Source organism: Leptidea sinapis, chromosome 24 (assembly GCF_905404315.1).
Source record: "Leptidea sinapis chromosome 24, ilLepSina1.1, whole genome shotgun sequence".
Taxonomy (NCBI): domain Eukaryota; kingdom Metazoa; phylum Arthropoda; class Insecta; order Lepidoptera; family Pieridae; genus Leptidea; species Leptidea sinapis.
In genome coordinates, this window is record NC_066288.1 from 10,523,969 (window position 1) to 10,538,298 (window position 14,330).

At 35.3% G+C, this 14,330-nt stretch overlaps 2 protein-coding genes across 5 annotated transcripts in view; one reads left to right on the forward strand and one right to left on the reverse strand.

Annotated features, from left to right (window-relative positions):
- Nucleotides 1-12,764, reverse strand: part of LOC126971742 (ATP-dependent helicase brm) — a 48,306-nt gene extending 35,542 nt beyond the window's left edge. For 3 of the 4 annotated variants that reach the window (XM_050818130.1, XM_050818129.1, XM_050818128.1), the window contains exons 1-4: nt 12,087-12,763; nt 3,002-3,507; nt 2,411-2,690; nt 1,186-1,278 (exon numbers count right to left, since the gene is read on the reverse strand). In XM_050818130.1, the coding sequence (XP_050674087.1) occupies nt 1,186-1,278; nt 2,411-2,690; nt 3,002-3,507; nt 12,087-12,500 (1,293 nt within the window). In that variant the 5' untranslated portion in view covers nt 12,501-12,763. Of the gene's footprint in view, nt 1-1,185; nt 1,279-2,410; nt 2,691-3,001; nt 3,508-12,086 lie in introns of all 4 variants that reach the window. The other variant, XM_050818127.1, reaches the window with a different exon arrangement.
- On the forward strand, nt 6,112-11,640 carry LOC126971744 (zinc carboxypeptidase-like). Its single transcript, XM_050818133.1, has 6 exons — nt 6,112-6,150; nt 6,614-7,170; nt 7,259-7,643; nt 8,881-8,998; nt 10,376-10,566; nt 11,264-11,640. The coding sequence occupies exons 2-6, from the start codon at nt 6,887-6,889 to the stop codon at nt 11,306-11,308; spliced, it is 1,023 nt and encodes a 340-aa protein (XP_050674090.1). The 5' UTR covers nt 6,112-6,150; nt 6,614-6,886; the 3' UTR covers nt 11,309-11,640.
- Nucleotides 12,765-14,330: the final 1,566 nt, after the last annotated feature.

Below are 14,330 nucleotides of genomic sequence, written 5' to 3' on the forward strand. Positions count from 1 at the left end.
TATTCTCTCGCTCGTGGAGATGGCGCCTTAGGTTAGTACTTACAAAAAAACAATAATTTTAAGCCTCATAACAAATCATGGATATACCTTGTAATCTAGAATTAATTACTCTATTTAAAAGTTACTTATACATTATTTTAAGAGTACAATGTAAGAGGCCATTGCTCGAACATTGTACATGTTCCTGAATATTCCGGGTCAGATCAATAGACGAACCACCATAAACAAATACAAGAACGAAAAAGTATGGTTGCAGTACTAGATAATAAAATAAAACTAATATTGTTGGCAAATTATTGACGATGGCTAGATGGACGAGGACGATGGACGAAGGCTATTCGCGCGATTTATAACCTAGGTCCTAAAGAATCATTAAGAGAAAAATTTAAAGAAATAAACATTTTGACTGTTGCTTCTCAATACATTTTTGACAATGTTCTGTATGTTCATAAGCACATTGAGGAATTTTCTAGAAACTGTGACATTCCTAATGTTAACACGAGGAACAAACATAAACTTGTTATGCCTACTACTCAGTTGGGTCGAGTTAGTAAGTCTTTTGTTAGGCGATGTATATGCTTCTACAATATGATCCCAGAAAATGTACAAAACAAATGTGTTACGAAATTTAAAAGAATTGTTAAAAAACGTTTGTGTGGGAAAGGTTATTATAGCATAAACGATTTTCTTAATGACACCACGGACTGGGAATGAAGCGAACACCCTCAGGCTCTTTAATTATAAATGTTTATTGTACGATATCACATTGTAATCCATATTTTATGAATTTGATGCTTATGAGTTGAAGTGATTATTAAAACATGATATTCACTATAATAGATACATCAAGGATATTTATCTTACTCGTAGGAACTTACAAAGTCACACTTGAGTATGTCAAAAACAAAAAAAAACGAAACTTGCATCTAATTAGTTTACCTATGGCAGGCAGTTTATGGCAAAACTATGTCTAATGGGAAAAAAATGCAAAGAAAAACCGTAAAAAGAACTACATGTATCACAATTTTTTTTGGTTGCCTAAGTTGGTCTGAGCAATTTACTTCCATTCTTGTCTGTGAATCAAAAGTCATAAATGGTATAGAAGCTTAATCCTTTTAAAAGTATACCTTTTTCATAGAGTAATTAAGTTATATTATAGAGTTGTTAAGTAATATAAGTGTAAACCTGTTGCTGCATGGGTTGTCCCCCGGGACCACCTGGTCCAGCTGGGCGAAGCGGCGCTGCGCCCCGGAGGGGTGGGGGCCCTCCTCCCAGAGGCTGCAAGATTGCAGTTATTTTTATTGCCTTATCAGTAATGTATTAGAACTTCATAACTATAAGGAGAATCGGAGTTAAGGGGGCGTCCATTAATTAAGTAAGGTGCTCTTGGGGGTAGTCTTGGCAAATATCATGCAATTATTTTTCTTCGAGAAAACCGTGTAATATTTGGTAATATTCACAAATACGAGTATTAATCTTTGCTAGTTTTTAATAAAAGTAATAGAACAAGCACGGACGATTAAAAAATGAAAGGACTCCGTGTCACCTTACATAACAGTGAGGCACCAAAACAAGCCGGTAAACGTGTAAATACATAGCCCCACACATACACTTACACTAATACAAGCCGATCGGCCGCCATTATGAGATTTGCCATCGTCTGTGACGGATCAGTTTGCCTCGCAATAAAATATTTTAAAAATGCCGTCATGCGTTGTGAAAAAGTGTAAAAACAATACTATAAAAGTATTTGTGGATATATGATTATTTAAGGGAGAATAAATTGTGTAACTGGTATACCCCGTAACCGTACACACACTAGCATAATGGTGCTTCACTTGCTAATATCACATATCCTTCCTATTTGTCTTTTCTCCCTATCTGGTTAATGTAATGTTATTCGGTATCACCAAAATGTACGTACATTTTACACGATGGTGAAATATGGATCGCAAGTTTCGATCGAATTATAAAACCCCTCCTAAAATGGGGATTGGACCTCATCGCATCGCAACATCTGTGAGTTGTCAGCGAGTTAGCAGTCGTGACTTTGCAAATGGTACTTTTCATTGGTGATTGTTGATGTGTCATTTTGACACTACTAAGATCAATATTTGTTGATTATCGTATTAAATCAATCTATATATATATATATAAGAGATTTCCACGTATATAGTCACTCATCACGATATCTCTGGAACCATTAGGTGAACGTCTCAAATGAACAGTAATTTCACAAGCTACGGCGCCCTTCAGACCGAAATACAGTAATGTTTACACATTACCTACTGCTTCACGGCAGAAATAGACGCCGTGGTGTAGTTAATGGATTTAGCCTATATTTAATCACTTCCTAAGCTTTGATCATCTATCTACTCATGATCAGTATGGAAATATGTAGTATGCAAACCGGATTAACAAGCGGTGGTGTTGGAACAGTGGGCGGCGCCATCTGTCCGGTCATCGGCAGTGGCGTGGGAGGAGCCCCGCCCGCGCCGCGACCTGGCTCCGGGGCCGTCTTGCCGCCGGGGCCTGCGCCCTGCGGCCCGCCGTACGGAGACGGAGGCTGCGCTGGTGGCGTGGGGCACTCGGGTGGGGAATCACCCGTGCGCTTCCCGGCCGCCATCAGAGCTATATGTTGTGTAATCGGTTGGTTCCTCGCCAAATTACGATATGCACTTATCTGTGCCCTGAAATGAATTGTAAACAAAAATCATCATTAATTCTACAATCATTGCAAAACGTAGCGAAAAGTTAAAGTAACTAAATTGGTGTATTTGTAATATACAACAATAATACAAATTATATTTGTAACCAAAACTTATGAACGATGCGGTACTCGAACCCGCGACCTCTCGGGTTCCGAGCCAACCGTTCGAGTGACGCATGGATCTTAAATCTTCGTATGTCTTGCTCAACTCTCGGGTTGTATAATTAATATCCCAGAAGTGAGGGGTATAACTTAAAAAATAACAAATAGTTAACAATAATGTAGACTTACTTTAATTGGTTTAGTTGAAAGTTGGAAAGCATTGGTTTGTTAGGATCTTGCGAATTCGTTCGTGCTCGTATTGCCAACAGCTGCGAGTATCTCGGATCGTCTTGCAACCCCTTCTCCTCCATGGAGTCGATAGCACGCTGAAGAGCATTCAGATTGTCGGGGCCCGAAGCGGGCAGGGATCCCTGCATCGAAGACGAGGATGGAGGGCCGTTAGCGGCTGATGTGGGAGGTTGAGGGCCGAGCATGTGGGGTGGTGTTTGAGCTGTAGGCGGTTGGGGAGGCGTTCCTGACGGGCCACTTGATGCACCAGGAGGCGTGGAGGATCCGCTGGGAGATTGGGCAGTATGGGCATATCCACCGGGCATCATGTTGTGGTGGGGGGGCATCGGTGGCATTCCTTGCGGGTGTCCGTGCGGCGGTGGACCCGACATCGGTAGCGGCATGCCCGGAGGTCCCTGCCCTCCACTGCCTGGAGGAGGCGGTCCTCCACCCATACTCATCGGCGCCTGTCAGACAATATTTATGTATTCAAATTATAGTTAATATTCACACTCAAATATTTTTATGCAAAGCAGGATATGATATCACTTAATGGAAGTCAAAATCTAGCACCCATTCGAAAAAATTCTATTAAATTAAAAAAATACTATACTATGTCGCAGATCTGAGAACAACGATTGCAAGAAACACATTGTAAACAAGAAATATGGTTACAATGTTGTATCGTACAAATAAAACTTGATATTTAATAGCTTGAGCGCGGTCACTCCATTACCAATTTGTGGTATCATTAAGAAAGTCATTTATGTTATAGTAACCAAGTAATTTCAAATTCATACACCCTCAAATCCTTCTCCTACATTTTTTAATGGCTTATCGGAGTTCTAAAAACGTCGTTAATATAAACTTGTTAAAAAATGGAATGAATATATAAGAGCAACAACACTCATAATATCTGCCAATTTGCCATTTATGTGTTTTCTCTTTGGGTAAATTCAATGTGTCAAACATAATTTCAATAACATGAAGCCCCATTACGTAATTTTCCGCGTAAATTTGAAATTCCTTGTTGTGTTTACAGTTTGGATAATTTATCTATTTGATATTATGTGTTGTCTATTTTCAGAGAAAAACCCCGATAAATAGATAGAAAGTTTAAAAATCATGTTATTTTTGTCCGTAATAGTAACATTGTATAAATAGACTATACTATAGTACCTATAGACAAACAAAGCCTCAGGGATAGAAGAACATATCTTACAGAGATACTGATTTTGATTGAAAAGTCGTAAACAGTCTGCCACGCTTTCCATTAGCTCTTTACTGCCTTATTCATAATAAAACGCTTTTCGAAGGTACAAAGTTACATTAGTTTAAACGTGTTTTAAGCCTATGGACCGTTAGTACGCAATGTTGCCATTTCGTATGGTTTGTCAGTCGTAAAAAGTCGATGTCAAAATAATTTCTAACTTCAAAAATCTAAGTTTTGAAGTCTGTCTGTTGTCAATCTATGACGGATATCCAACAACTTTCAGCGGGAAGCGGGGACTTTATCACATTATTTAACGAACAGCTGTTCGATGTCGGCCATGTTTTTTTGCGTTCGAGTGCTTAATATAGGTTTCTAGTAGGGTCCTAGCTACTATAAGTCACATCAGCTTTATCGAAGAGATAATGAGCGTTTTAGCTCTAATATGTGATTATGAATACCATTTTTTAACAAGTGTATATTAGCGATGTTTTAAATCTCCGCTAAGTCATTAAGAATAAGACAGTATTTTGAATACAAAAACCTACTACTACTAGCTTTTTACAATTTTTACATTTGCTTTCCTTTTCTATCTTGCTGTATTCCGTTAAAGATTTTCTCTTTCCAATGATTTATTTGTCTATACGCTAGTAAATATACTACAATAATTATAATTTCAATAGTAAGTTTACGACATTGCCTAAATTGTAATGGCTCTGCCACACAAGCCACAGGAGCAAATATAGATTATCTTATATCCTTTCCGCATCGGCCGTGCCCGCGGGCACTGGTAATTCAAAAAACAATGAGAGCGGCTGTGCCGCGGGGCACTTTTTTACCTCATCCAGTTTTCACCCTTATTAGGTGTACAAGATGGTTTATTTGCCTACGCAGTTATGAACGAGTGAATTCCCAAACACATTTCGATCCGTTACGATTCAAGGCCACCAATATTCGACGTCATAGCTTTACGGACAAAGCACTTATGTGTCCACTTGTTCCCGGCCGGCGCAGCGAGCGGTCGTTATCAAGACTTTACACGAAGATCGTTCTTTGTGGAGATTTAAGCTTTATTTTATAATTAACATATACTATTCATTACAAAAACATAAAAGGAAATAAATAAAACAAGTAATTAACAATAATAACAATATTTATTTTAAAATATACCTATTTTTACACTTTTTTTCGAATGAAAAGTCTGTGTGAAAAAAAAAAGAAAGACAATATGAATAATTTATACATGGTCTTATAGCATGTTTCAATAGCTTTCAGTGACAGTCACTCATATCACCCTAGTTATAAGCATTTTATAACTACACGTAAAATAATACACACGGGGAAAATGCCGCGAAATTGCCGGAAGCTTGCCGATCAATAGTGTACAGCGAGATCCGGAGCGCGCCGATCCGGAAAGGATATACAGGCATTTTTAGCCTTCTATGCAAGCATATATGTATATCTAGGTCTTTCGCTTTGACCACACCACCACCAGACAAGGGGGCCTACTCCTAAAATCGATATTCGATAAATAGTGGCATTAGTTGTGTCGAAACGATGATTGAACGAACGAAACATTATTCGATATTATCGGTCCTAACCCTACTCTTAGTTGAAAATGTCAGAGACGAATATTAGTATTTCACAAATAATCAAACGTCACTTTTACGATAATCTCAACGACACCTTGTAGGCTGTCGTTGCTAGTATCGTTTCAAGTTGTATAGATATATTTGCCATACAATATACATACTTAATAAATATTATTGAAATAATTATATGTGATTTACTATTCAACAGGATTTTTTTTACTACTAAGTCATTTAAGACATTTTGTTGATCATTTTTGCGTAGAAATAATGCAAATGGCCGCCTGAGAAATAGGAAGTCGACGAGAAGGGTTGAGTTACTACTTTTTTACATTTTATTATCCGCAAGTTTTGTACTATTTATTCAATTTTAAATGGTTATATTATATTCATTACATATTTTTTTAACATTTACATTATGTGTAATGAATGATAGTGGTGCAGAGTCTGGCATGGTCCTTAGCGCCTAAACTATGTTTTGACGTTTCACACTTAACAGCTACATAGCACAGATAATGCTTAGGTTTTGTACATATTTCATTCACACTAACATCGTAAAAAAATCAAAATATTAGTCTTTGGTAACGATAAACGATAAGGAATTCGAACAATTGTTAGAGTAGGATAGTTGCGATATATTCGTAGTATTATCGTATCGTTCCGAATGTATCGTTGTCGATTTTCCGAGTAGACCTCAAGGTTCCGCTTGGTGGTCGAAAAGTTGGTGACGCGTCACGCAGCAGACTTTAACTCTTGTTGTTCGTGTCCTGACAGAACATATATCGACCTTCCTGGGCGTGAAGCTGTGGCCGAAGGGGGTCGTGTTCCGCAAGTATCGCGGACGTCGCCGACAGCCGGAAGTTACAGAACCCGCGCCTCACATCGACGCGAAAATGTGACGTAGATTTAAGTTATATAAATATGTATGTTAGATTATAAGGTATTTATTTTATAGCCTGAAATAAAATGATTTATTATTATTATTATATACTATGTCGATACGTTCATGGCCACACTGTTTTAATTAGATTTGTTAAGTAGAAAACAATGAACATTAAAATTTGCCTTTGCGTTATTATTCTGCTAAAAATATGTCTAATAAGCAAGTGTGCGATTTATTCACTCTTTGAGGTAACTGCTTACAACAATCGTGAAAGAAGAGTCCTCTATGATTTGTATAGAAAACATTATGAGTTCACATTCATGAATGGAATCACAAACGAAGCGGCTCTACCCATCAATATCGCCGTAGAAAACAATTACACTAAAGTTTTCGAAAAAAGACTTAAAGCCTACGACATACAATACCTTTATTTTCCAGGAAAATATCTGTAAGTTTTTTTCGTAATTTTAACTATTTAGTATCAATCAATATTATATTATAAACATTGGCTTTAAATTAATAATATATTTGTAAAGGGATTTAGAAACTAATGAAAGTTCTATTGGTTTATTTGCATCGAAAGTGAAAGATATATCGAATACTTTTTATGACTGGGAGAGCATAGTGAAGTGGATAAATCATCAATGTAGAAGACACGCCATCATAGAGAAAACTGTCATTGCAAAAACTTTTCAGAGAAGAGACATTATAGTTCTAAAAATATCGGAAGGTGACGACAAACCTATTGTATTCATAGTGGGTGGCGAGGATGGAAAAGACTGGACATCCTCAGCAGTTGCTCTCAACTTTGTGAAGTATATATTAGCAAATCATGAAAAGCATGGTTCACTGCTACAATATTTTAATTTTTATATTGTCCCTGTGCTAAATCCTGATGGCTTTGTTTATAGCCGGAATTCGGTAAGTACTATGTTATTAGCATTGACTTACAATAAACAAGTAAACACAATCACGCCCAAAAATTGTCTGGAGCAAAACTTCGCCTACGCGTTTTTTGTTAGTTTTTGTGTTTCGCCCGCGCTTTGAATACAACGCCAAGCAATGACAAAGGGTTCAGTGAAAAGTTGTCCAAATAACAGCATATCCAAATTGTGACACTAACTTAACGTTTTTAATCATTTTGCTAAATAATTACATTTCAATTGCTAAAACAAAATGTTCTTGCCTCGTGTTCGCGTCCTACTCGAGCGTGACGAAGTGTTACTACTTCTAATGAACGTATACAATAGACTTTGAACATTACTGCCACGAAATAAGGTGTAAATATGAATAAATGTTTTAATATTATCTCTATAAATTAATACATACGTACATACAACGCCTCTCGAACATTTTTTGGCTGCCTTTTAATAGGCGATTGGAAGCCTAGTTGTTTATGGTATGTCAATGGTAATTGGACTACACATAAAAGACTACTGAAGGACAAAAAAACAGCAGAGAGCAAAAATCATTTTTTGAAATTTGATATTCAGAGCGTATGCTTAGCGTCTTCGCGAGCCAACTCAAGTATTGGCATTTAAAGATGTATTGTTGAATTCAAGCTATAGTCTTTCGAAAAATCAATTCTGATTAAATTTTATGAATAGGTTTTTTTTTGTTTCAATCAAAATGCTGGTATTAATCTGAATTTTATGAAATAAAATTTCACTTCCATTATGGTAATAAGCAAAAAATTGCTTTAATTCTATTTAAAATCAAAAGTAGAAAATATGTCTAATACTCCATATAGAATTCGCTAATTTTACAAAAAAAAAGATACCTCTATGAGCTTTTATATACTGAATTCCTATGGATGTAACTTAGACCACTTTATGCATCTGCAAGTTCTCTCTGTAATTACAATATTTTCTTTGTTGAAATTTTGTGATATAAACAAACATATTACTATTACTAATTCTAAGATTTTTGACTGTATGCATGTCTTTTTGTGACTTAAGAATGATCTTGAAGAAAATTGGTGTGTGATGAGATCAGGATGTGATTGCCAAATGGATAGGCTATATAATGTGATTATATTCTGCAGACATGCATGTCATCTTTAAACTATTATATTATATATTGTTTAGAGAAGAACACCATCCTTTTTGGTAATTATAAAATGTTTGTAATTTATTTTATAGTTATTGGATATTTACAGGATAGAATGTGGTCTAAGAATCGTCAAGATTTTTTTCCCACTGTGCGATGCAGCAAGTCATTTGTAGCCATTGGTGTCAACATTGCCAGAAATTGGTATTTCCATGATGTAAAAAGAAGTATGTTAACACATTTATAATCCTTTTTTAATTCACCCTAAAGACAATATTTTATAGTATGTGGAAGAATAACCATACACATTATGAATATATAAGATCAGCTAATATTAATGTAGCATAATTTATGAATTTTGAAGTTTCATTTTAAAGACGAAATTCATTAATAATATTTTAAACTGTTTTAACTAAACACAGATTTGCTGAATGGAAATAATCTCTTCTTTATACTAATTAACTTATTTATTTTATGATAGAAAAAAGTCTTAACTCTGTCTATAGTAGAATATTGCTGATTGACCCAAGAAGCAATAAATCAATGACTGGGTTTCTCATTAATCTTAAAAATGAGTTTGCACAATCCTCCTCAAGAATTGATGCAGTAGGTGATAATCAATTGAGCAAGAAATTAATAAATCATTTTTATTATCGGCCACACACTTGGATGAGATGCATGGGAAGTAGTGAGGAATGGAAACAGAGATGTAGTGTGGCAACATAAATCGTCTTGCCAGACATCATATTTCATGTCATGCCCACTGCTCCCTATTTTGTGGGCAATAAGTGGCTGTGTAGCATATTAATTGGGCAAGAAGAGCAGTGTTTGGGCACAGAGGGCAACATCACGATAGAGTGATGTGTATAGCAATGAGCAGCACAAGGAGCATAGTGTGGCAGGCCTTAGATGTAATGTGTGTTTCATGGTTTTAAATATATTTATAAGTTTCTGGGAACTAGTTACGAATATGTGGATTGAGATGAAACATGACTTTATGGCACAGGTTTTAATCACATCTGTTTCAGGCACCAGTATCTCACAATTTTAAGTAATAGTTAATAATAGTTTGCAGTTAACAATTTATTGTTAATATTATTGTGAGAGAACGACAACCTGTATAGCCGAGTGGTTAGCGACCTTACCTACTAAGCTAGAGGTCCCGGGTTGGAATCCCGGTAGGTGCAAGCATTTATATGATGAATATTGATGTTTGTTTCCGAGTCATGAATGTTTATAAGAATTTATGTATGTTTATATGTATTTATGTATGTTTAAGTAAGTATATTGTATTAAATATATTGTTGTCTTGCAACCCATAACACAGGCTATATATGCCCAATTTGGGGCAAGATAATTTGTGTAAAAAGTGTGTCAATATTATATTATAGAATAATAAAATTTCTAATTTAATATTTGGTCATTGATGACTTGTGTCATTATGCTTATAAAAATACATATCAAATATACTTCAAATACACAATTTTAATTTAATGATAGACTTAAGTATTTAACTATTCAATTTTGCTTATTACCAAAGGATACAAATATTACACATTAAAACAAAATACACAGAAAAAACTTGATAAAAGTAATTATTGCAGCACTACATGAAGAATGCCAAGGAGTATATGTAGGACGTAAAAGATTATCTGAAGAAGAAACCTTTGGACTTTCTTATGCATTAAATACTCTTGCAGTAAACACAATGGCTTTTATAAATGTGAAGGGCTTTGGAAAATTTGTTACTATACCATATGCACATTCAACGCCAACTAACAACCATGACATTGTTGTAAGTTAATGGAAAATATATAAATCCATGCTTTAATGCTATAAAAATTTGTGTTTATATACCAGTAGTTTGTTGAAATGTATATAAACATATTTAATTCTTTCAGAGTGATATCCTGACGTCAGCTTGCAACAGAGTGCAGCAAAAGTTTAATGTCACCTATTATGTAGGAACTACCAATAGGTTTTTGTGTAATAATTTATTATTTATTTTATTACAATGAAGATTTTTACTGTTTTATATACAGTATTAGTTTAAGTTAATTGTGTTTAATGCTATAAAATCCTGTGTGATTTTTCCTACAAACATTATACATTCCAAAGATTCTAAATAACCAAAGAATCTCTTTCATGTTTTGTGTTTGGGAAATCTGTTGGTATAGGAATTTGTTGTTGATTCTTTGAGTGGGTGTCAAGTGATTTTTTAATGGTGGGGAGGGCCATTTTTAAGGCTATGAAGAAAAGTAAAAAGTCGCAGGCTCAATTTGAATGAAAACTAAAACTGATTTATTGGATTTTAAGCCAGGAACACAACCTGTAATTGTGAAAAAAAAAAACACACACTGTAGTCTTATTTTGCAAACAGGTTTTTAGATATGTCAGTTTAACTTATATATAACCTAAAAGTTAAGATGAAAAAAACCTCTATTCTGTACTATTATTAAAATATGCACAGTAATATATTTTTATTATTGCAGATAACTACAGTGGTAACATGGCCGATTGGGTTAAGACAAAATTAAATATACCCATAGTATACACCTGTTACTTGGAAAATCAAGATGAATTTCTACCGCAACCACAGCACATTCTACCCCTTAGTAAACATTTCTACACTATGTTAAATGAAACATTGTTAATATCAAAAGATATTTATGGACCTTTGTTCAGTAATCAGCAAACAGTTACGTTTTCAAATCTAATAGGACTATTACTATGTACACATATTATTTTGGTTTATAAAGACAACTTAATTTTTACTGATTTTGTTTGGTAATTATACCATAGAAAAAAGACTAACCAACAGTACCTAGAATAATTATATTTAGTAAAATATACCATGACAGTATTATAATATTTTTTACTTTAAATATTTGTACAGGAAGCAATTTTTATAAATAAATTAACATTGTAAGTAATATACCACCAACAAATATACATGAAGTTTACAGTAATATATTATATATAAGCATACTCGGTGACCCATGTTAGTACTAAAATAATCTAACAAGATATAATAAATGCACATTAAATTTTCTATCTTTGTAAATAAATTAATAATACTATTAATATTAATAATAAAATTTAATTAATAATATAACAAATTAGTTGATTATACCATCCATAGCCTGGACTGTTGATCCGTCATCATATTTTGTAAAATTGATGATTATAAAAATATTTGTCTACCTTTCATCAATTGCAATATTCAATATTTGAGAAATTAAATTTGATGAAATATTACATATTTGGTAGTTGTTTTTAAATTTTATATAATATTAAAACAAAAGCAATACAAACCTGCCCTGGAGGCATGTGAGCAATTTGATGCTGCATGTAGCCATGAGGCGGTCCTTGACCAGGCATGTTAGGGTGTCCATTTGGGCCAGGGTGTGCTGTAGAAGCCCCGATGGGATGACCAGGCGGACCGGTCATATGCTGTCCAACCATGTGATGGCCAGCAGGTGGCATAGGATGTTGCTGTGGTAAACCTGGTGGACCATTTGCGTTAGGGACGTGGGGTGGCCCCGAAGATGGCATATGATTGGACGGTGGCCCAGCAGGAGAGTGAACCGGTGGTGGACCATTTACATGTTGTTGATTATAAGGACTATGCGGAGAATGCGGTGGAGCTGGACTTTGTGTAGGAGGCCCCATAGGGCTTGGTGCCTGCGGCGGGGGCATGGGGCTGCTTTGAGGGGACGGACTTGCCATTTTTAGTTTTCCAAACTATATATATAATTTTATGACACCATATCACTAACACGAACACTCAGCTTAGTTTCCTTAACTAATAAACTGTTACGAATAATTTATAACTGAAGTAAATAGCACTTGCTGTTCCAATATAAAAATTAGTTCATAGAAATTATATGCTTACTTAATTTCACCAAAAAATTACACTTTACACAAAGTTATATCAAGAAATAATAGTCAAAGCCCAAAGGCCGAGGCAATCCAATTCAGAGTTTCGAGTTTCGACAGAGATTATAGAGTTAGACGGAGGTTACACGATCAGTTCAGTATGGCGTCAGTTCATTTCATCAATCATCAGTACGGTATTCACGTCGTTTCTGTGTGGAGCACAAAACACTATTAGTGTAGACATTTTTATGGAGAAGTGAGGAAAATATAGAGAGCAGAGCTCTTTTCATCCACTTATCTCTTTCGTTTGTATTGGTGATTCTGTTTGCAAATATGAGTGGACGCAAAGCTGCGAAAAAAGCGTTGCTTGGTAATAAGGAAAAAACAAGAGCTCTCTGCTAAGATTCATCTTCTATCTACGGCTCTCTGTATTTTTCGCATCTCCTATAGGTAAATATGCGCTTCATACCTACGGTCAAGTGTGTATTTTATTCTATGGTGAACGTAGTGTTTAAATTCTCTTTGTCTCTGGTACACAGAACGAAAAAAAAATGTCTCTGGTACATGGCTGTATGGGCTTTTGACCCCTTTGCCTGTCCAGATGGACGAACAGAACCAAAAAAAAAATGTCTCTGGTACAGACTAGAAAAAAAGCGCGGGATCTCTTGAATGCTTAGGGCGGTCTTTTTAACTATAAAATTAAATATTTCTATTATATTGTATATAATTCTCATATTTTTGAAAAGTATCTAAGTATTTGTATATGTTTATCATGCAATTTGTTTAGTATAAGTAAAAGTCTATATATTTAGTGATTTAGGTTTGTGCTAAGAGATGTCGAAAAGGCAGAAAAAAACCAAGCCGGAACGAGATAAAGGTGAGTCTATTCTAGATTCCACCTCTAAAAGTAGCGAATACTCAGATTCGCGTACAGTATTGGAAGACCACGAGGACTTTTATTTGGCATATAGGGTGGCCGACTATTGTCGCCGATATCCGGAAGACGCAGGTGCCGGTCATGAATTTATAGTCTTCATGGAGAGTGTCACTGAACAGCCACTTGGTAGTCGTGACATGCTAACTCTTAGTAGCTACTTATCGCGCTTCATTAAAGGCATTAAATATCTTAAGAAACTCAACAAATATAAGATAGGAGTAGTGTTTGAACGACCCAATTTGGCTAATACATTCCTAGACAACACGACATTTTTAAGGGAACAAAATATTAAGGCGTCCATCCCAGCTGGTGCCACTGAATTGTCTGGAGTGATGGCCTCCGTCCCTATTGATATGTCCAGCAAAAAAATTTTCAAATCTTTGTCAAGTACAAAAAAAAATATTTCTGTTCGGCGTATAATGAAAAAAACAAATCCAATAGTGGTTTTATATTACAAATTACACAGGCAGTCATTATTACCTATGCGTCATCTACTTCACTCCCAGATTACGTTCACTTAAAGATGTGGCGTCTACCAGTGCAACCTTATGTGCCGCCAGTTAAGCAGTGTTTCCGATGCCTTAGGTTTGACCACTTGGCTAAGAATGCTCTTTTTCGGTAAGAATGCTCAGCGTTGCTCAATCTGCACTGAAAATCATTCATATAAAGAACATTCTTTATATATACCTATTGACAAAGCAGTATGTGTACACTGTAAAGGTAACCATCTTGCAGTATCCGGT